This window comes from Hyla sarda, chromosome 1 (genome assembly GCF_029499605.1).
Source record: "Hyla sarda isolate aHylSar1 chromosome 1, aHylSar1.hap1, whole genome shotgun sequence".
NCBI lineage: Eukaryota > Metazoa > Chordata > Amphibia > Anura > Hylidae > Hyla > Hyla sarda.
This window is the reverse complement of record NC_079189.1, coordinates 70,204,832-70,226,666: the sequence shown is the minus strand read 5'-3', so window position 1 is coordinate 70,226,666 and position 21,835 is coordinate 70,204,832. Positions and strand designations below refer to the sequence as shown.

The window sequence follows — 21,835 nt, the reverse complement described above, 5'->3', positions numbered from 1 at the left end:
TCCTCAGCTGCCATGTGACTTGAATGGAGATATAGTACTATACAATCCTGCTACAGTCTCTGCACAGTCACATTTTATATGGTTCATTTCTTACACAAAATGTTCGCTTCTTACATGTATTGGCATAAGGGCAACGTTTCATGAGATTATGTCTTTCTATCAGTCTCTATTCTCAGTATCACTAGAAGTCAGGTAAGGTATTAAAATTCTTACAGCAACAAAGAGTATTTCAGGAGGAGAGTCCTACTGTCCCTGTTGGCGTAGCAGGCAGCATTATATGTACCACTTATCAGAAAAGCATGTATTGATTGTGGCAATGGCCCTGGGACCATAGCAGAAAATGATAAGTAAAGTAAAGATTTCTTCAAAACCCTGCCCTAGGCTGAAATCACATTTTTATTAAATTGACATTTTTTTGCATGTAAAAACACCATGCATTTCAAACATTATTTATTAAAATGTAAGATTTTTTTCTTTTTGTTTTTATTTGTTAGGCTGGGTTCACACTACGATTTGAACTACGGTTCCCGTATACGGCTGGGAGGAGGGGTGGCCGGGGCTTAATCGCGGCGCCCGCACTCAGCTGTATTCGGGAACCGTAGTTAATGTATGTCTATGAGCCGACCGGAGTTAACGGCAGCCTCCGGTTGGCTGCGTTTTCGTCCGTATGCAGTTTCCCGACCGCAGGCAAAAACGTGGTAGACCATGTTTTTGCCTGCGGTCAGGTAACTACATACAGCCGTAAAAGCAGCCGACCGGAGGCTGCGGATCACTCTGGTCGGCTCATAGACATACATTAACTACGGTTCCCGAATACGGCTGAGTGCGGGCGCCGCGATTAAGCCCCGCCCACCCCTCCTCCCAGCCGTATATGAGAACCGTAGTTACAAACCGTAGTGTGAATCCAGCCTTACTTGGATTTTTTTTCCTGGTTTTTAATCTCTATAGGCCTTTGGGAATCGCCGATAGATTAGTGCCAAGGAAATGTAATGAAAAAAAAAAAAATTTAAAAAAGTCACCCAACCAACACTACAAAGTAAAATGACCAGTTTATAGAACATTTAATACATTGTTACAAAAGTAAATGTAGAACTTGGCTGCACAATAAAAGCATAGATTCTCCACTAAATATTGCTTAAAAGGCAACTCTAGAGATGAGCGCATTTTTGAAAAATTCTATTTGTCCGATTCACCGAATTTTCCCCATAAATTTGTTTCAGTCCAAATTTATTTGCGGCAAATCGCTATTAAAAATGGCTATTTCTGGCCTACAGAGAGCCTTATTAGGGGTGTAGAACACTTTGCCTTGCTGTAACACGCATAGGGTGTATGCTGGGTTAGTGAAATAATACTGTTATTCAGTATGACATGCATATTACAGGCATCGCTATTATAATCACTGTCACAGAGCAGCACAATGATAGAGCCTGGAAGTGGCATCAGTATGAGGAGACAATATAGTGACTGAATGACACAGCGTGGAGGTGGCGGCAGCATGAGGAAACCATATAGTGGCTGAATGACCCAGCCTGGAGGTGGAAACAGCCTTACGTGACCTTACGGGCCTCACAATTGAAAAGATTAAAGATATTTTTTTACATTTAAATTGAAGATTTCAAATAGATGAACCTAAAAAGTTTTATTTTATGTGCCAGCAGCATGAGGAGACCACATGGTGGTACAGTGACACAGCCTGGAGGTGGCAGCATCCAGAGGAGACCATATAGTGGCTGAAAGACACAGCCTGGAGTTGGCGGCAGCAGGAAGAGACCATATAGTGGCTGAATGATATAGCCTGGAGGAGGAGGAAGCATGAGGAGACCTTATAGTGGCTGAATAGCACAGCCTGGAGTTGGCAGCAGCATAAGGAGACCATATAGTGGTTGAATGACACAGCCTGGACCTGGCATCAGCATGAGGAGAACATATGGTGGCAGAATGACACAGCCTGGAGCTGGCATCAGCATGAGGAGAACATATGGTGGCAGAATGACACAGCCTGGAGCTGGCATCAGCATGAGGAGATCATATGGTGGCAGAATGACACAGCCTGGAGCTGGCATCAGCATGAGGAGAACTTATGGTGGTAGTATGAGACAGCCTGGAGCTGGCATCACCAGGAGGAGAACATATGGTTGCAGTATGAGACAGCCTGGAGCTGGCAACAGCATGAGAAGAACATATGGTGGCAGAATGAGACAGCCTGGAGCTGGCATCAGCTTGAGGAGAACATATGGTGGCAGAATGACACAGCCTGGAGCTGGCATCAGCATGAGGAGAACTTATGGTGGTAGTATGAGACAGCCTGGAGCTGGCATCACCAGGAGGAGAACATATGGTTGCAGTATGAGACAGCCTGGAGCTGGCAACAGCATGAGAAGAACATATAGTGGCAGAATGAGACAGCCTGGAGCTGGCATCAGCTTGAGGAGAACATATGGTGGTAGTATGAGATAGCCTTGGGCTGGCATCAGCATAAGAAAACAGACTGGAACTGGCACCAACATGAGGAGAACATACATGTATGGTGGCAGAATGAGACAGCCTGGAGCTGTTATCTGCAAGCGGAGAACATATGGTGGCAGTATGAGACAGCCTGGAGCTGGCATCAGCATGAGGAGAACATATGGTGGCAGAATGAGACAGCCTGGAGCTGGCATCAGCATGAGGAGAACATATGGTGTCAGAATGAGACAGCCTGTAGGTGGCATCAGCTTGAGGAGAACATTTGGTGGCAGAATGAGACAGGCTGGAGCTGGTATCAGCATGATGAGAACATATGGTGGCAGAATAACACAGCCTGGAGATGGCATCAGCATGAGAAGAACATATGATGGCAGAATGAGACAGCCTGGAGGTGGCATCAGCAGCATCAGGAGTCCTGAAAGTGACCCGGTGACAGAGTGGGGCGATGGGTGGCAATACCAGTACCCGGTGATGAAGGTGGGTGAAAAAAAGGAGAACTTGGCATAAGATATGTGGCATCAGGCAGGTGGCAGGATCAGAATAGTAGCTGAGGCAGGTAGGCAGAAGAAAATGGTCTCTTTTGTAAAAGAGACCAAAAAGTGTAAGTATTGAGGATATGCATTACGTAAAACTTTTAATAATATTTTTAGGATAAAAGATATGGACCCAAATTTTTTTGAAAATCAAACAAAAGGAAATGTGTGCAAAAAACACCATGTACCACCTACACCACCAAGTATTGATGTGACGCAAAGACCTCTAAAAGGTGGAAGGCAACAATGTATGGTCCATTGTAACTGGTGGGGGTAAAAACATCCCCTTTAAGGCCCTACTCTTGCATTATTAATTGCCTTCTTGGCAAATGTTACTCTCCCTAAAAAGGGCGGCCCCACACAGGAACCTCTCCCTATTTCCCCCTACAAACACTGCCATTTCCCAGGGTTTTTAGGTGGAAATAGGGATTGGTTCCTGTGTGGGACCGCCCTTTTTAAGACGAGTAACATTTTCCTCGAAAAGGTGGAAGGGGACAACGTATTGTCCATTGTAGCAGGTGGCGGTAAAACTTCCCCTTTAAGGCTCTACTCTCGACCTATTAATTCTCTTTTTGGAAAGTGTTACTCTAAAAAGGGAAGCCCCACACAGAAAACTCTCCCTATTTCCACCTAAAAACTCTGGGAAATGGCAGTATTTGTAGGTGGAAATAGAGAGAGGTTCCTGTGTGGGGCTGCCCATTTTAGGGCAAGTAACACTTGCCCAGAAGGGAATTAATAATGCAAGTGTAGGGCCTTACAGGGGACGTTTTTACCGCCACCGGTTACAATGGACCATACATTGTTCCCTTTCACCATTTAGAGGTCTTTGCATCGAATCAATACTTGGTGGTGTAGGTGGCACATGGGGTTTTTTGCACACCTTTCCTTTTCTTAGATATAAAAAAAATTTGAGGTCCATATATTTTATCATAAGAAAAGTTACGTTTTAGCTAATGCATATCCTCAATACATACTTGTGGTCTGATGCGGAGTAATTTCTGTATCTGGGGAGCAGCACCTTAAATAGGTTTTGCACTATTCATATTTGTGAAGGTGCATCTGGCTTTGGTGGGTGAAAATCCTGGCTGATCCATGCCTGATTCATCTTCACAAATATCAGTCTCTCCAAATTTTTCATGGACAGATGAGTTCTCCTTGGGGTTACTATGGCCCCCGCCACACTAAACACCCGCTCTGATGGCACACTACTGGCCGGGCAGGACAGCTTTTCCAGGGCAAACTCTACTAGTTGCGGCCACAAATCAAGTTTGGCTGGCCAGAAGTCGAGCAGATCTTCGAGGTGTGTTGGCAGGGTCATGTCAAGGTATGCCACCACCTATTGGTTCAGGTCCTGCTCCAGGTCTACCTGCTGCTGATGAGTTGCTTCACTATGCAGGTGAAGAAAGCTACTCATCAGCAACTGTAGACTCAGGCTGCTTCTAATGGAGACGGTTCTGCTCCTGCCACCCCTCCCTAGCAGCCATGGCAGTGGAAGGAGAGCGCAGAGGGCCCCCCAAGTGAGACCTGCGAGAGGATGGACAATGGCGCAGATAGGCATCGGCCAACTGACTACATAGGATATCTCTGTAGTAGGTCAGTTTGTCCACTCACTCAGTGGGTGTAAAAAAGGCCCCCATTTTGTGCCGGCAGCAAGGGCCCAATAAGGTGGAGAGCCAGAAGTCATCCCGCTGCCGAATGGTGTCAATTCTGCGATCACTAGGCAAGCAAGTGAGCATGCATCGGCCCATTTGTGCAAGTGACTCGGAAGGACTTCCTGCCTCCATCTCTACTGCATGCTGCCACGGTGTGTCTGGGTCCTCTGTCTCTTCTTCCTTATTACCCTCTAACTGCTCCTACTCCTTTCAAATGACTATAAAAACTGTCCATTCGCAAAACCTAAACAATGCTCCACTGTGCCCTTAATCCTCCTCCTCCTCTTCAGCCCCCCCAGGACTCATGTGGCCGTGAGATGTAGGCGCCATGTCTCCAGTGCTTTGACAACACGTGTTGTAATAAATGAAGCAGTTGAATGAAGTTGTTTATCCTGTAATCCTGGTGACTGACTAATAATGTGGCTTCCTCAAAGGGCCAAAGGGACATTGAAGTGACACAGGGGAGTACCCCTATCCGCTTGGATCATCAAGAAATCAGTGATGGCTTTTCTCTGTTCGTATAGTCAGGCCAACATATGGAGGGGGGAATTCCAACGTGTGGAAACGTCGCAAATCAGACTATGTTGGGGGATAACGTTCTGACGCTGCAGCTCAAGGAGCGTGTGCTTTGCAGTGTGCGAGTGGCTGAAGTGCATGCAAAGTTCCCTTCCCATTGTTAGGATGTCTTGCAGATGGGGGTAAACTTCAGGAACCGCTTGACAAACAGATTGAACACGTGTGCCATGCAGGGAGCATGTCTCAGGTTTCCTTGTCGCAGAACAGACAAAATGTTCTTCCCATTGTTGATCACCAAGGCAAACCATGTGAAGAACAGCATGATACCGTCGTGCTCTGCACACGTGGTTTGCTGGAGGGGCACTGAGACTAGTCTGTGCAGTGGAGGCTGAGGACATGGTGAGTTAGGAGGCAGAGTCGCACACTGTCACAGAACCAATGGCCTGAGAATGTGGAGGAGGAAGCAGCGTGACCTGTCCAAGTTGGTGTTGTGGCTTTGCAGGAACCACATTTACCCAGTGGACCGTAAAGGACATGTATTGTCACTGACCGTAGTTACAGCTCCACACTTCGGCCCTGCCGTGCACTTTGGTACACACCGACAGGCTCAAGGATAGGCCCACCTTCTGTTCCACAAAATTGTGCAGGGCTGGTACTGTCTTTTTCGCAATGAAATGACAGCTTGGGACTCTCCACCTCGGCTCAGCACAAGCCATCAGTTCTCTGAAAGGTGCAGAGTCCACCACTTGAAAAGAGAGGGACTGTAGCACCAGCAAATTGGACAGGAGCACATTCAGCTTCTGTGCCGTTGAATGAGTGGGCGCATACTGTTGTCTCTTGGACATGGCTTCGCCAATGGATTGCTGGCCGAATGTCTGACTCGAAGTAGGAGGAGCAGGAGCATCTGGAGCGACTGAAGATGGGTATGACAGACAGCTCCCTTCGGCTGAGGTGCTGGAGCCTTGGCTGGTGAATAGGGAGCGGCGTGCCACTGGGTGATGCAGCAGGCTGGAACAGCACATCGGAGCCACAGTTCTCCCAGGCCGCTTTATGTTTATGCTGCATATGTTGACGCAGGGCCGTGGTGCCAACATTGGGACCCTGGCCAAACTTCACCTTCTGCCGACACATCTTGCATGTTGCCATGTTAATATCCTCTGGATGCTTGATAAAAAAACTGCAACACCACGAGTAGCTGATTTTCCCACCAACAGTCCGCACTGATTGACTGCTACTGCCACCGACTCCAAGAATCCCGGTTCCACTACTTCCCGGGAAGGTAGGCTGCCGCAAAGCAGGTGGTCTACCTCGGGGCACGCTTGGCTCCAGACTTTTCACTTCTGCCACCATTCTGACTACCAACCATGCTACCACCTTGCTGGCTCAGCTGCTTCCTCACGGGCAATCTGATGATGATAAAGCCCCTTCTGCACCCAGCTACCAAGTGCTATCGGCTTCATCATCATTGAGTTGTGTCTGCACGTCACTCATGTCCTCCTCAGGTTCCTCAACAGTGTCTGTTTCAGGACCCTGAACGCTGGCAACACCACCTCCCACACCACTCTCCTCATCACTACTTGCCCACCTAGCGGAGGAAGTTGCATATGTATCCTCCACTTCTTGGCTGGGCAGTAGCTGCTGACTGTCCTCTAGTACATCGTCCTCACTAAATAGTGGAACTGAACCCACAGCATAAGATACTTCTGTGGGGGAGGGAACTGCATAGGACAGATGCCATTGTAGGACAGGGTCTGCCACCGGGCCATGCCAACTAGGGTTGTGTCTGAGGAACCCACTGTTGACTGGGGGTGTCAGATGTCACTTGTGATGAAGTGACACACCAATGCTGCAGCACACAGTCGCTGTGTACTACACCCAAAATTGCACTTTCTCTCTCAATCTCTCTCCCTTTCCTATCAGTGCTTCCAGGCTGGATTTGGGCTTGAGGTGAATCACTGCTGTAAAAATGCTTTTCTGTGCAACACACTTCTCTCTGTTCCTCTCTCTCTCTGTAATAGAACGCTGAAGTGACTGGGAGGTGAATCACTGCTGTAAAAATTATTTTCTGTGCAATACACTGCTCTCTGTCCCTCTCTCTCTCTGCAATAGAATGCTGATGTGACTGGCTGCAAGATGGCTGTCGATTATATAGGGCTGTGACATCACAGGGGTGGATGGCTGCTGATAGACTGCATGCTGCATGTGATTCAGGGTCATCCCACCTACCCGTGTTCCTGCCTACCCAGCATTTCTTGCCCCATGTCCTGACATGTGGAGCCGCTATCTTAGATGCCCTGGAGCCTGGACCACACTAAATGGAGTTTAATGAAGCGATTTGTGCGATCGAATCGTGAAAATATTCAGATTCATTGCAAAGATAATTTTTCCAGAAATTCGTAACGAATTTAGATTAATCAGATTTGATTTGCTCTTCCCTAGACACTCTATAAAATAATATTATTTGCTGAATTCCTCCTTTCAGCTGCTGGATAAGAAAATTAAGAAAATACTGAAGACCTGCAGCTTCTTCCTGCTTTGTTACCTTCTGATTAGAAGCAAGTAGTGAATATAAACATTTATACAAACTGTATTAATTGGTAAAGCAAACAATAGATATGATATCAAGGTTGGCAGAACAGGGATGGGACTTGTTCACCACCTAATATATCAAGACCCATGTTAGGGAGAGACGGATCTGTAATTTTGAATTCATCTGTCTGATCCTTTTGTTCTCAGGAAAAGGCCATGGACAGAGAAGTCCCTGCTCTCCCCCCACCCCTCCCCTCCAACCCCCTTCCTAAAAGACATATATGCTCAGTCATGTCGAGTTTGCATGTATATGGAAGGATCGGGAAAGATAGCAGGTGGCTAAATGAACGTTTAACTGATAATTATTTAAATGGTCACTGTTAGATACAAAAACTTTTTATATGTTGTACATCTTGGTAAAACATCAACTTTTCCAATATACTTCATAAGAAAATTTAATTTCTTTTTTTATAGAAATCATGGCACAAACAATCATAACTTTGTCCAAGCTGATGCACAGATATGGACAAAGTCAAGTAAATGAGGGTGGGATAGCACTCCTCTGTGCTCTCTTCTGTCTTATACGACTCCTCTGTGCTCCCCCATTTCTGATAGGACTCCTCTGTGCTCTCTCTTAATAGTACTCCTCTGTGCTCTCTCCTGTATGATAGCACTCCTCTGTGCTCTCTCCTGTGTGATAGCACTCCTCTGTGCTCTCTCCTGTATGATAGCACTCCTCTGTGCTCTCTCCTGTCTGATAGTACTCTTCTTTACTCTCTCCTGTCTGATAGCACTCCTCTGTGCTCTCTCCTGTCTGATAGTACTCCTCTGTGCTCACTCCTGTCTGATAGTACTCCTCTGTGCTCTCTCCTGTCTGATAATACTCCTCTGTGCTTTCTCCTGTCTGATAGGACTCCTCTGTACTCTCTTCTGTCTGATAGTACTCCTCTGTGCTCTCTTCTGTCTGTTAGTACTCCTCTGTGCTCTCTCCTGTCTGATAGTATTCCTCTGTACTCTCTCCTGTCTGATAGCACTCCTCTGTGCTCTCTCCTGTCTGATAATTCTCCTCTGTGCTCTCTCCTGTCTGATAGTACTCCTGTGTGCTCTCTCCTGTCTGATAGTACTCCTGTGTGCTCTCTCCTGTCTGATAAAACTCCTCTGTGCTCTCTCCTGTCTGATAGCACTCCTCTGTGCTCTCTCCTGTCTGATAGTACTCCTCTGTGCTCTCTCCTGTCTGATAGGACATCTCTGTGCTCTCCTGTCTGATAGAACTCCTCTGTGCTCTCTCCTGTCTGATAGTACTCTGTGCTCTCACCTGTCTGATAGCACTCCTCTGTGCTCTCTCCTGTCTGACAGTACTCCTCTTTACTCTCTCCTGTCTGATAGCACTCCTCTGTGCTCTCACCTGTCTGATAGCACTCCTCTGTGCTCTCTCCTGTCTGATAGTACTCCTCTGTGCTCTCTCCTGTCTGATAGGACATCTCTGTGCTCTCCAGTCTGATAGAACTCCTCTGTGCTCTCTCCTATCTGATAGTACTCCTCTGTGCTCACTCCTGTCTGATAGTACTACTCTGTTCTCTCTCCTGTATGATAGCACTTCTCTGTGCTCTCTCCTATCTGATGGTACTCTTCTTTACTCTCTCCTGTCTGATAGCAGTCCTCTGTGCTCTCTCCTGTCTGATAGTACTCTGTGCTCTCACCTGTCTGATAGCACTCCTCTGTGCTCTCTCCTGTCTGACAGTACTCCTCTTTACTCTCTCCTGTCTGATAGCACTCCTCTGTGCTCACTCCTGTCTGATAGTACTCCTCTGTGCTCTCTCCTGTCTGATAGTAAACCTCTGTGCTCACTCCTGTCTGATAGTACTGCTCTGTGCTCTCTCCTGTCTGATAGCACTCCTCTGTGCTCTCTCCTGTCTGATAGTACTCCTCTGTGCCCTTTCCTGTCTGATAGGACTTCTCTGTGCTCTCTCCTGTCTGATAGTACTCCTCTGTGCTCTCTCTTGTCTGATAGGACTCCTCTGTACTCTCTTCTGTCTGATAGTACTCCTCTGTGCTCTCTCCTGTCTGATAGCATTCCTCTGTGCTCTCTCGTGTCTGTTAGTACTCCTCTGTGCTCTCTCCTGTCTGATAGTATTCCTCTGTACTCTCTCCTGTCTGATAGTACTCCTCTGTGCTCTCTCCTGTCTGATAATTCTCCTCTGTGCTCTCTCCTGTCTGATAGTACTCCTCTGTGCTCTCTCCTGTCTGATAGCACTCCTGCGTGCTCTCTCCTGTCTGATAAAACTCCTCTGTGCTCTCTCCTGTCTGATAGCACTCCTCTGTGCTCTCTCCTGTCTGATAATTCTCCTCTGTGCTCTCTCTTGTCTCATAGTACTCCTCTGTGCTCTCTCCTGTCTGATAGCACTCCTGTGTGCTCTCTCCTGTCTGATAAAACTCCTCTGTGCTCTCTCCTGTCTGATAGCACTACTCTGTGCTCTCTCCTGTCTGATAAAACTCCACTGTGCTCTCTCCTGTCTGATAGTACTCCTCTGTGCTCTCTCCTGTCTGATAGCACTCCTCTGTGCTCTCTCCTGTCTGATAGGACTCCTCTGTGCTCTCTCCTGTCTGATAGGACTGCTCTGTGCTCTCCTGTCTGATAGAACTCCTCTGTGCTTTCTCCTGTCTGATAGTACTCCTCTGTGCTCACTCCTGTCTGATAGTACTCCTCTGTGCTCTCTCCTGTATGAGAGCACTCCTCTGTGCTCTCTCCTGTCTGATAGTACTCTTCTTTACTCTCTCCTGTCTTATAGCAGTCCTCTGTGCTCTCTCCTGTCTGATAGTACTCTGTGCTCTCACCTGTCTGATAGCACTCCTCTGTGCTCTCTCCTGTCTGATAGTACTCCTCTGTGCTCTCTACTGTCTGATAGTACTCCTCTGCGCTCTCTCTTGTCTGATAGGACTCCTCTGTACTCTCTTCTGTCTGATAGTACTCCTCTGTGCTCTCTCCTGTCTGATAGCACTCCTCTGTGCTCTCTCCTGTCTGTTGGTACTCCTCTGTGCTCTCTCCTGTCTGATAGTATTCCTCTGTACTCTCTCCTGTCTGATAGTACTCCTCTGTGCTCTCTCCTGTCTGATAATTCTCCTCTGTGCTCTCTCCTGTCTGATAGTACTCCTCTGTGCTCTCTCCTGTCTGATAGCACTCCTCTGTGCTCTCTCCTGTCTGATAGGACTCCTCTGTACACTCTTTTGTCTGATAGTACTCCTCTGTGCTCTCTCCTGTCTGATAGCACTACTCTGTGCTCTCTCCTGTCTGTTAGTACTCCTCTGTGCTCTCTCCTGTCTGATAGTATTCCTCTGTGCTCTCTCCTGTCTGATAGTACTCCTGCGTGCTTTCTCCTGTCTGGTAAAACTCCTCTGTGCTCTCTCCTGTCTGATAGCACTTCTATGTGCTCTCTCCTGTCTGATAAAACTCCTCTGTGCTCTCTCCTGTCTGATAGTACTCCTCTGTGCTCTCACCTGTCTGATAGCACTCCTCTGTGCTCTCTTCTGTCTGATAGTATTCCTCTTTACTCTCTCCAGTCTGATAGCACTCCTCTGTGCTCTCTTCTGTCTGATAGTACTCCTCTGTGCTCTCTCCTGTCTGATAGGACTACTCTGTGCTCTCTCCTGTCTGATTGTACTCATCTGTGCCCTTCCCTGTCTGATAGGACTCCTCTGTGCTCCCTCCTGTCTGATAGTACTCCTCTGTGCTCTCTCCTGTCTGATAGGACTCCTCTGTGCTCTCTCCTGTCTGATAGTACTCCTCTGTGCTCTCTCCTGTCTGATAGCACTCCTCTGTGCTCTCTCCTGTCTGTTAGTACTCCTCTGTGCTCTCTCCTGTCTGATAGTATTCCTCTGTACTCTCTCCTGTCTGATAGCACTCCTCTGTGCTCTCTCCTGTCTGATAATTCTCCTCTGTGCTCTCTCCTGTCTGATAGTACTCCTGTGTACTCTCTCCTGTCTGATAGTACTCCTGTGTGCTCTCTCCTGTCTGATAGGACTCCTCTGTACACTCTTCTGTCTGATAGTACTCCTCTGTGCTCTCTCCTGTCTGATAGCACTACTCTGTGCTCTCTCCTGTCTGTTAGTACTCCTCTGTGCTCTCTCCTGTCTGATAGTATTCCTCTGTACTCTCTCCTTTCTGATAGCACTTCTCTGTGCTCTCTCCTGTCTGATAATTCTCCTCTGTGCTCTCTTCTGTCTGATAGTACTCCTGTGTGCTCTCTCCTGTCTGATAGTACTCCTGTGTGCTCTCTCCTGTCTGATAAAAGTCCTCTGTGCTCTCTCCTGTCTGATAGTACTCCTCTGTGCTCTCTCCTGTTTGATAGGACTGATCCGTGCTCTCCTGTCTGATAGCACTCCTCTGTGCTCTCTCCTGTCTGATCCTTCTCCTCTGTGCTCTCTCCTGTCTGATAGTACTCCTGTGTGCTCTCTCCTGTCTGATAGTACTCCTGTGTGTTCTCTCCTGTCTGATAAAACTCCTCTGTGCTCTCTCCTGTCTGATAGCACTCCTCTGTGCTCTTTCCTGTCTGATAGTACTTCTCTGTGCTCTCTCCTGTCTGATAGTACTCCTCTGTGCTCTCGTCTGTTCTGTCAGGCACAGAGGAGTGCTAGCCCACCCTCACCTACTGGACTTTGTCAATGTCTGTGCTTCAGCTTGGACAAAGCCATCATTTTATAAGCCATTATTTCTATAAGAATAAAATAAAATTTCCTTATGAAATATATTAGGAGGGGTTGCAATACAGTTTTTTATCAGGTTTTTGATGAAAAAAAACGGATTCCTCAAAACCTGACTAAACTGTATCAAAACGTGTGTACAAAGTTTTATCTGTATACAGTTTAAAACCGTATACGGTTTGAAAAATGATGTACGGTTGCATCCGCTTTTTAAGAAAAAAAAGTATACATTTTGAACTTTTCACTCCATTCTGAATAAAGTTTCACTTGTTTGATTGAAATTCCAAGAAAAAAAAACTGTGCTAAGTCAAAAACCGTATGGTGAAAACTGGATGAAACCCTATGCACATGCAGGTCTGCACGGTTCCCTTTGACTCCCATGTTAAAAAAAAATGTATACGGGTCAATACGGTTTTTCACCTGGACCAAAAACCGTGGTAGGCCACAGTTTTCTGTCCAGAAAAAAGTAAAAAACCATGTTGTTTGAAAAACGGAGACAACCATATACAAAATGGTGAATACGATTTTGAATGGGAAGTCTATGGCCACGGTTTGCTGTATGGTTGCCTACATTTTTCTTTTTTTTAAACCGTATCCAAAAACTGTATAGAAAAATTGTGGTGTGAACCCACCCTTAGAATGGTTAATGTTTTGCCAAGATGTACAACAAATTAAAGGTTTTTGTATCTGACAGTGCCCATTTAAAGTGAACAGTGAACTTAAGAGTGTGAAGTCAGGAAAATATAAGTAAAGACATTTATCTCCATATAGGAATCTTGGGGATTTATCTCTAAGTAATGACATTTTAGTTAAATAGTCACTATATGGGAATAAATATTTACACAGTGTTTTAAGTAAACTAGAGAAACAATTGGGGCTCTTGTTATACCACTAACATGGGGGTGGGGAGTTGGCTTCATTCCAAAATAGTCCAATGTAGGTAGCAGGGAGTCGGCACTCATCTCAGTAGTGTGGTGCCAGCGGACCAGTAGTCAGCATAGTTAAGTAAAGAAATCCCAGCACTCACGGATAGATGCTAAATCACTTTGAGTGTTTTTATTCACACATAAAGAATATTGCGACTCGCAGGACGCGTTTCGACCAACAGGTGGCCTTTGTCAACTGATCACTTGACAAGAGATGAGTTGACAAAGGCCACCTGTTGGCCGAAACGTGTCCTGCGAGTCGCAATATTCTTCTTTATGTGTGAATAAAACACTCAAAGTGATCTAGCATCTATCCGTGAGTGCCGGGATTTCTTTACTTACTCATTCCAAAATAGAACCTGGGAAAAAAATATTTTGGTTCCTCTCTTTGGGTTGGTTTCACAAGTAGTATTTTAGTCAGTATTTGGTCCTCACTTTAGAGCTAATTTTTTTCAGAATATTTAGCCAAAATCAGAAGTTGATCCAAATAGTAAAAAAAAAAAAAAATGTAAATCTTTCCATATTAGTTGTGTTCACGGTCAGCACCACTCTTGGTTTTGGCTAATAATACTGAGCAAAATAAAATCCAAAAATGGGACCAAATACTGAGCAACGTATTATGTGTAAATCCAACCCAACAGGACCTTTAGCTCCACTAGGCCTGTATAAAAGGCGAGGACCCCATTTTTTTAACCCTTTTTATGACAACCCCATATAGAACCCCTGGAGTAAATTTGGGTGTCTGCTTCAATAATCTTTCATGGGTTCTCTAAAATTCACTGTTGTATGATCTCTTGTTGATAGAATTTGCACACCTCAGTTTTATAGCTATATTATGTTGTGGAGAAGAAAAGCGGAGAAGTAGGCATGTTTCATAAAAAGCTTGTAAAGCCGTCTTTCTATTCCATAGCATCAGCTTAGCATGTAATGCACCCTTTGGGCATTGATAAATGATCTCCTCCGTACATGCATATATCCTCTGTGCTCAATTTCAAAACAGCTGCACCTGCATCCGAAAAGCCCCATTATCGTCTGAAGGTGGCTGAAATAGATCCATATGTTTATCAGGCCCGTGTGCTGTTTTTATCTTGTAAGCATAAAATATAATTTGCGCCTTGAAGTCTTTTTAGCTTTAGTCGTGGTGTGTGATGGGCTATACACTGGAGGGGGCTATGGTGGGGGAAGCCCTCCTTTACATGGCACATAGAGGAGTTCCTTTAGGGAATGGCTGGTTTTGACGCCAGGCACAGAATAATGAAGTCACCACAATAACATTGCTGAACATCATTTATTTCTAGGCATCACAGACAAATGCAAATGGAGTTTTTTGTTTGCATTCTACATATAGAGGTATAGTCTATGATATAAGACCTCGGAGTACATCAATCAAACGAACCTTGGGATGCTGGGAAACCTATGAGGTGTTGTTACAGTAAGTAAAAGAAGGCAAAGCTGTACATTTCAGTGCACAAGTACAGTGGTACATAAATAAGGAGCAGCCTATGTAGTGTGTTAACCAGCCACCCCCTCATGCCCATTCTGCTTAAACCAATTCTGACTACGATCAAAGCATTATAAATAGAATCCGGAGCACTCTGCACAATATGCAATATAAAAGGATCCACTAGTTAGGACAACATGATCCAAGATAGAGGGTCCACGGAAGGGAGGGAAGGAATTAATAAATGAATGAAGGGATATATATATATATATATATATATATATATGACACATTTAATATAATGAGAGTGACAAAGAGAGAGATAAGGTTGATAAATATTAGATAGATAGATAGATATGAGTTAGATAGATATGAGATACATAGATAGATTTGAGAGAGATAGATAGATAGATATTAGATAGATAGATAGATATGAGATAGGTAGATAGATAGATAGATAGATAGATAGATAGATAGGAGATAGTTACATAGATATGAGATAGATAGATAGATAGATAGATATGAGATAGATAGATATATAGATAGATGTGATATAGATAGATAGATAGATAGATAGATGGGAGATAGATATATAGATATGGGATAGATGGATGTGAGATAGATATGAGATAGATCGATAGATAGATAGATAGATAGATAGATAGATATGAGATCGATAGATCGATAGATAGATAGATGTGATATATATAGATAGATATATGTGAGATAGATAGATATATATGATATAGATAGATAAATAGATATGAGATAGATAGATAGATAGATGTGATATAGATAGATAGATATGAGATAGATAGAGATAGATATGAGATGGATAGATGAGATAGATAGATAGATAGATAGATAGATAGATATAGATAGATATTAGATAGATAGATATGAGATAGATAGATAGATGTGATATAGATAGATAGATATGAGATAGATGAATAGATAGATTGATGTGATATAGATAGATATGAGATATATATGAGATAGATGCGATATAGATATGAGATAGATAGATGTGATATAGATAGATAGATAGATGTGAGATAGATAGATATGAGATAGATCGATAGATAGATAGATATGAGATTGATAGATAGATAGATAGATGTGATATATATATATATATATATATATAGATAGATAGATGTGATATATATAGATAGATAGATGTGAGATAGATAGATATGATATAGATAGATAGATATGAGATAGATAGATAGATAGATAGATAGATAGATGTGATAGAGATAGATAGATAGATAGATGTGAGATAGATAGATATGAGATAGATCGATAGATAGATAGATATGAGATAGATAGATATATAGATAGATGTGATATATATATATATATAGATAGATAGATGTGATATATATAGATAGATAGATGTGAGATAGATAGATATGATATAGATAGATAGATATGAGATAGATAGATATGAGATAGATAGATAGATAGATAGATAGATAGATGTGATATAGATAGATAGATATGAGATAGATATGAGATAGATAGATATGAGATAGATAGATAGAGATAGATATGAGATAGATATGAGATAGATAGATGTGATATAGATAGATAGATATGAGATAGATGAATAGATAGATAGATGTCATATAGATAGACATGAGATATATATCAGATAGATAGATAGAAGATACATGGATAAATCTTAGATACTGTAGATGATACATAGATAGATAGATAGATAGATAGATAAATGTGATATAGATAGATATATAGATAGATATGAGATAGATAGATGTTATATAGATAGATAGATATGAGATAGATGAATAGATAGATAGATAAATGTGATATAGATAGACATGAGATATATATGAGATAGATAGATAGATAGAAGATACATGGATAAATCTTAGATACTGTAGATGATACATAGATATATAGATAGATAGATGTGATATAGATAGATAGATATATAGGTAGATATGAGATAGATAGATGTGATATAGATAGACATGAGATATATATATATATATATATATATATATATATATATATATATATATATATATATATATATATGAGAGAGATAGATAGATATAAGATACATGGATAAATCTTAGATACTGTAGAACATACATAGATATATAGATAGATAGATTAATAGAGAGACAGATAGATATAAGGTTGATGGATGGATAGATAGATAAGCAGACGGACCTAGAACAGTGTGTATATGTTAGTTTAGGACAGTATTTTGTAAATCTCAGCATGCTTGTCTGGCACATTGTAATATTTACAGTAAGCACAACTTTCCCATTTTGCTGCTCCACTTTTTCATGGTCTTAAACTTCAGAGCTCTCGTGTTGTTTTGGAAAAAGAAAAAAAAGCTAAGTAAATTAAAATAAGATTTTAGGGATTTTGGTCATTATATGACACAACTATGTGATGGAGAGAGGAGGGGGTGGGGTGGGGAGTGGCTTTCAAATCTGATTTTAATCAATTGTGTGGTTTTAGAATCAGTCGCCTGGGAAACAGCAGGGGCTGCTGTAATTTTGGACTATTCGGTCAGTGCACAGAGAAGCCAATGGCTAGTAATAGAGCATATGGAGTCCATCAATAGACTTATATTTATCACTTGTGTAAGTAAAGGCAGTGAGGGAGGCATCTCTAGACGGGTCACCAGGAGGGAGATTTTGATTCCTATAGAGCTTTGGTGTTTTTAGCTGCTTTCTGGAGACCTCACTGATAAGATAGAGGGGGGTCCAAAGACAAGTACCAAAAGCATTGCAAGCTCAACAGCATTAAGTGTGTATAGCCTTAATAAAGGGTCAATATGGCTGACATTTTTACTTATGTTAACTGCATGATGACGAATATGAGTACAACTGAAGAGTCTACTAAAAGAGTAGTAGGTGCTTGGACCAGTCAATAAATGTGGGGTAAAGGTTAACCATAAATCATGCTTCAGTAGCTCTTCAGATCACTTAAAGCCCCAGGGGTCAAGGCATAGCTAGTGTTTATTTATCCAGGCAGAAATTCAGTTCTCACCGCCCTTGCCACATTTTCTGACAACGTCTCATAGGCACCATCTATACCACCAACCACCTGAGGCAAATGTGTCTGAGAAGACCCTCCCTAGCTAGGCTTCAGGCTCATTTGGGGTTTTTCCACGTGATCATGTGATCAGATCCTAGGCTCGGAGGTTGTCTGGCCATATATGCCCTGCTAAAGTGAATCCATAACATGATTGCAAGGTTATGTTCACACTGCGCTTGTGTTTACTTTATCCTACATGTTTTAGAAAAACGGTCACCCATTTACCCACACTAAACCCAATACAACAGGTTATAGTGCGGGTGAACAGGAGACCGATGCGGGCTCTCTGACTAATATGAACATAACAAAAAGTCAATGAAAACGGAAAACCAGCTCACCACCACATGAGTTCTTGAGAAGAGAAGGATTTCAAATGTAGGTAGGAAGCACGGACAACATCCAACCGCACGTTTGGAGTGAAGACTTGGGATGAAGAAAGAGAGCAGGGTCCAGCTCCCAGGAAAACGAATAAAAAGCAAAATTTAAATTCAAGCCATTAAAATTGAGTGAACAAAAATAGAGGAGGGAAATAAAATCATAGCGGAAACGACGACGCGTTTCGGACCATATAGTCCTTAATCATGGCATGTTACAGTGGACTACATGCATCCTATATATACCATGGGTAAGTATCTACTGAATTAAACAGTTGGCTAGGGAACACCTATTCGTGACGGAGGTTCCGGGAGTGAGAGCGTGACGTGACTTGATAGATACACCTGTGGAAAGGCTGGAAAGAATTAACCAGCTCAGTGCTGCACAGTGATGTATCGCATGGCAACCGACTCGTCTCTAATATATAGAGAAACGCCCGTGGTGGTATGTATACATATAACCTACGGCATGTTCATTTGTATTAATATCAAAAAGAATCAATACAAATGAACATGCCGTAGGTTATATGTATACAAACCACCACGGGCGTTTCTCTATATATTAGAGACGAGTCGGTTGCCATGCGATACATCACTGTGCAGCACTGAGCTGGTTAATTCTTTCCAGCCTTTCCACAGGTGTATCTATCAAGTCACGTCACGATCTCACTCCCGGAACCTCCGTCACGAATAGGCGTTCCCTAGCCAACTGTTTAATTCAGTAGATACTTACCCATGGTATATATAGGATGCATGTAGTCCACTGTAACATGCCATGATTAAGGACTATATGGTCCGAAACGCGTCAGCGTTTCTGCTATGATTTTATTTCCCTCCTCTATTTTTGTTCACTCAATTTTAATGGCTTGAATTAAAATTTACCTGCAGTCCAGCGACCGGTCCCTCTGAAGATCGGCTTCTATCTGCGCTGAATTGTGCACTGGAGGCGGGCCCGCCAGCTGGATTTGAATATTCATGGTCACTGGTCACGTGAGCACTCAGCAAGCACAACCGCTCATGTGACCAGTGACCATGCATATTCAGATCCAGCCGGCCCGCCTCCAGCACGCAATTCAGAGCAGAAATAAGCTGTTCTTCAGAGGGACCGGGTGCAGGACTGCAGGTATGTATATTAGTCAGAGAGCCCCCATCGGTCTATTTTTTAATGGCACTTTAACCCGGAGTATTGGGTTTAGTGTGGGTGAACGGGTGACCATTTTCCTTTTACGGTAAAAACCTATATGATAGGTGGGTGCTTAAAATGCAATCTGCAGTATGCCATTTTTTTTTTTTGTGGGATACAATAAGGCAGACTACTGTGTTATTCTACATTACTAGCGGGAGAGCTGGTGAACCACGTGCCAGGGCGATGTGTGCCTACTCTGCAGGGTATGCAGATACCAGGTTGGGGCAGAAAACTGAATATTTCCTCCTGGTGAAGGCAAGCCCAGGCAAAAATGCATATGTTAAATGTAAATCACAGTGTGAACTCAGCCTTATGAGCACAATTTTCCAACAACAGCATTACTAGGGGGAAAGCTGGAGTACCATGTGCCAGGGTGATGTGTGGTAACTCTATAGATACATAGTTGAGGCAGAAAACAAATCTTTTCTCTTGGTGAAGGAAAGCCTAGACAAAAATGCATATGTGTGAACCCAGCCTTAGAAGCATAATTTTTTTTAAAGGGTACCTCTCATCAAAAAAAACTTTTGATATATTATAGATTAATGTATGCAGAATAACTTTACAATTGCATGTTATTAAAAAATATGCTTCTTTCTATTTAATTTTCCACTTTGAAGAAATGACCACTAGGGGTCTCCCTACCAGTCCTGGCAGCAAGCATTTCAGACTCATGCTGGAGTCCTAAACACTACGAGCTGCCAGTCTGCTTTGTTCACAAAGGAGAACACTCAGAGCTGCCAGCCTGCTTTGTTCACAGCCTGTTTGGCTGTGAACAAAGCAGGCTGTCAGCTCTGAGTGTTTAGGACTCCAACATGAGTCAGAAATGCTTGCTGACAGGACTGATCGGGGAAAATACAATAGAAAGAAGTATATTTTTCATTAACATGCTATTGGAAAGTTATTCAACATTCATTAATCTAAAATATATCAAAAGTTTATTTGATGAGAGGTACCCTTTAAAGCAGGGGCATTATTGGAGGAGGGTTAGTGAACCATGTGCCAGGGTGATGGATGCCAACTGTATACGTACAGAGTTGGGGCAGAAAAACCGAGATCAGTGTTTTTACCAAACAGCGTGTCTTCATCTGTTGCAAAACTACAACTCCCAGAATGCCTGGACAGCCAACGGCTGTCCAGGCATGCTGGGAGTTGTAGATTTGCAACAGCTGGATCCCGCTGTTTGCAAAACCCCAACCTAGACATAGATGAACGGACATCTCACCAACAAATATGGTCCATTAGATGCCTTCTAGTCTTCCGCCACCCAACCCTGCACCCATTATTATAATCACCCCTTATACCACTCAGTTCTTGCCCAGATCTATCTACAAATAAATAAATAACAAAATTGCAATCAATAAATAAATCTATTAATAAATAAACAAAAAAAAAGACGGATAAATAAATACATAGATAAATAAATGAATATATAGATAATATAAAAATACACAGATTGGTAGATAAATAAGACATAAATAAATAAATATAAAACCCAATCAGTAGAAAGTATATTAATAAACAAATAAATAAATAAAAAAATCAGACAGATACATAAATACATAGATAGATAGATAAATAAATAAATACATAGATAATATAAAAATACACAGATAGGTAGATAGATAAATAAATAAATAAATAAATAAGACATAAATAAATAAATATATATATATATATATATATATATATATATATATATATATAAAACCCAATCAGTAAGTAAGTATATTAATAAACAAAAAATAAAATAAAAAACAGACAGATACATAAATACATAGATAAAGTAGAAAAAGTTGCAGCACAGCTCTGTTCAATAATAGGAAGGGTGCCAGCGTCCAAAACCTGGTCAGGGATCCTTTGTAGACAAAAAAATTCCAGTGGCACAAGCACTCCAATAAAAAATACACCTGCACCACTGGAATTTTTTGTCTAAATACAGATAAATAAATAAATGGATGAATAGACAAATAAAAACATAAATAAATAAATAAATACATAAATAGGTAGGTAAACAAATAGATAGTTATAAATAAATAGATAGATAGATAGATAGATAGATAGATAGATAAATCTGCCAGTGTATGCCCAGCTTGGTCCACAGATCTCAGCAGAACAGATCTGCAGATCAAGCCTCTCTCCCTCCTTCCATAAGATTCTGAAGCAGCTCCAGTCCCAAAAGCAAAGGCAGTGCCAATGCCTCTGCATCTCCATGTGCTACACAATACAGGGAGGCAGCTCCTTAAATGCTAAAGCACAGTGCTCACATTTGCAGAGAAGCAAGGCACTGCCAGCCTATGGAGGTTGGCACTAGGTGCAAGCTCCCTTCTGCCACCATCCATTCTTGCAATGCCAGATTGGAAGGGGTTAACCGTGGCTGGGAAGATTCATTTCACAGGAGCTGGGTCTGCCTTTGCTGTGACATCACACAGCTTG

The 21,835-nt window shown here is 42.8% G+C and overlaps 1 protein-coding gene across 1 annotated transcript in view; it reads left to right on the top strand.

The window, feature by feature from the left end:
* Nucleotides 1–2,819: 2,819 nt before the first annotated feature.
* Nucleotides 2,820–21,835, top strand: part of PPARGC1A (PPARG coactivator 1 alpha) — a gene marked incomplete in the record, with an annotated part of 122,141 nt that continues 103,125 nt past the window's right edge. The window contains 1 exon segment of the mRNA XM_056555607.1: nt 2,820–2,943. Within this exon segment, the coding sequence (XP_056411582.1) occupies nt 2,842–2,943 (102 nt within the window).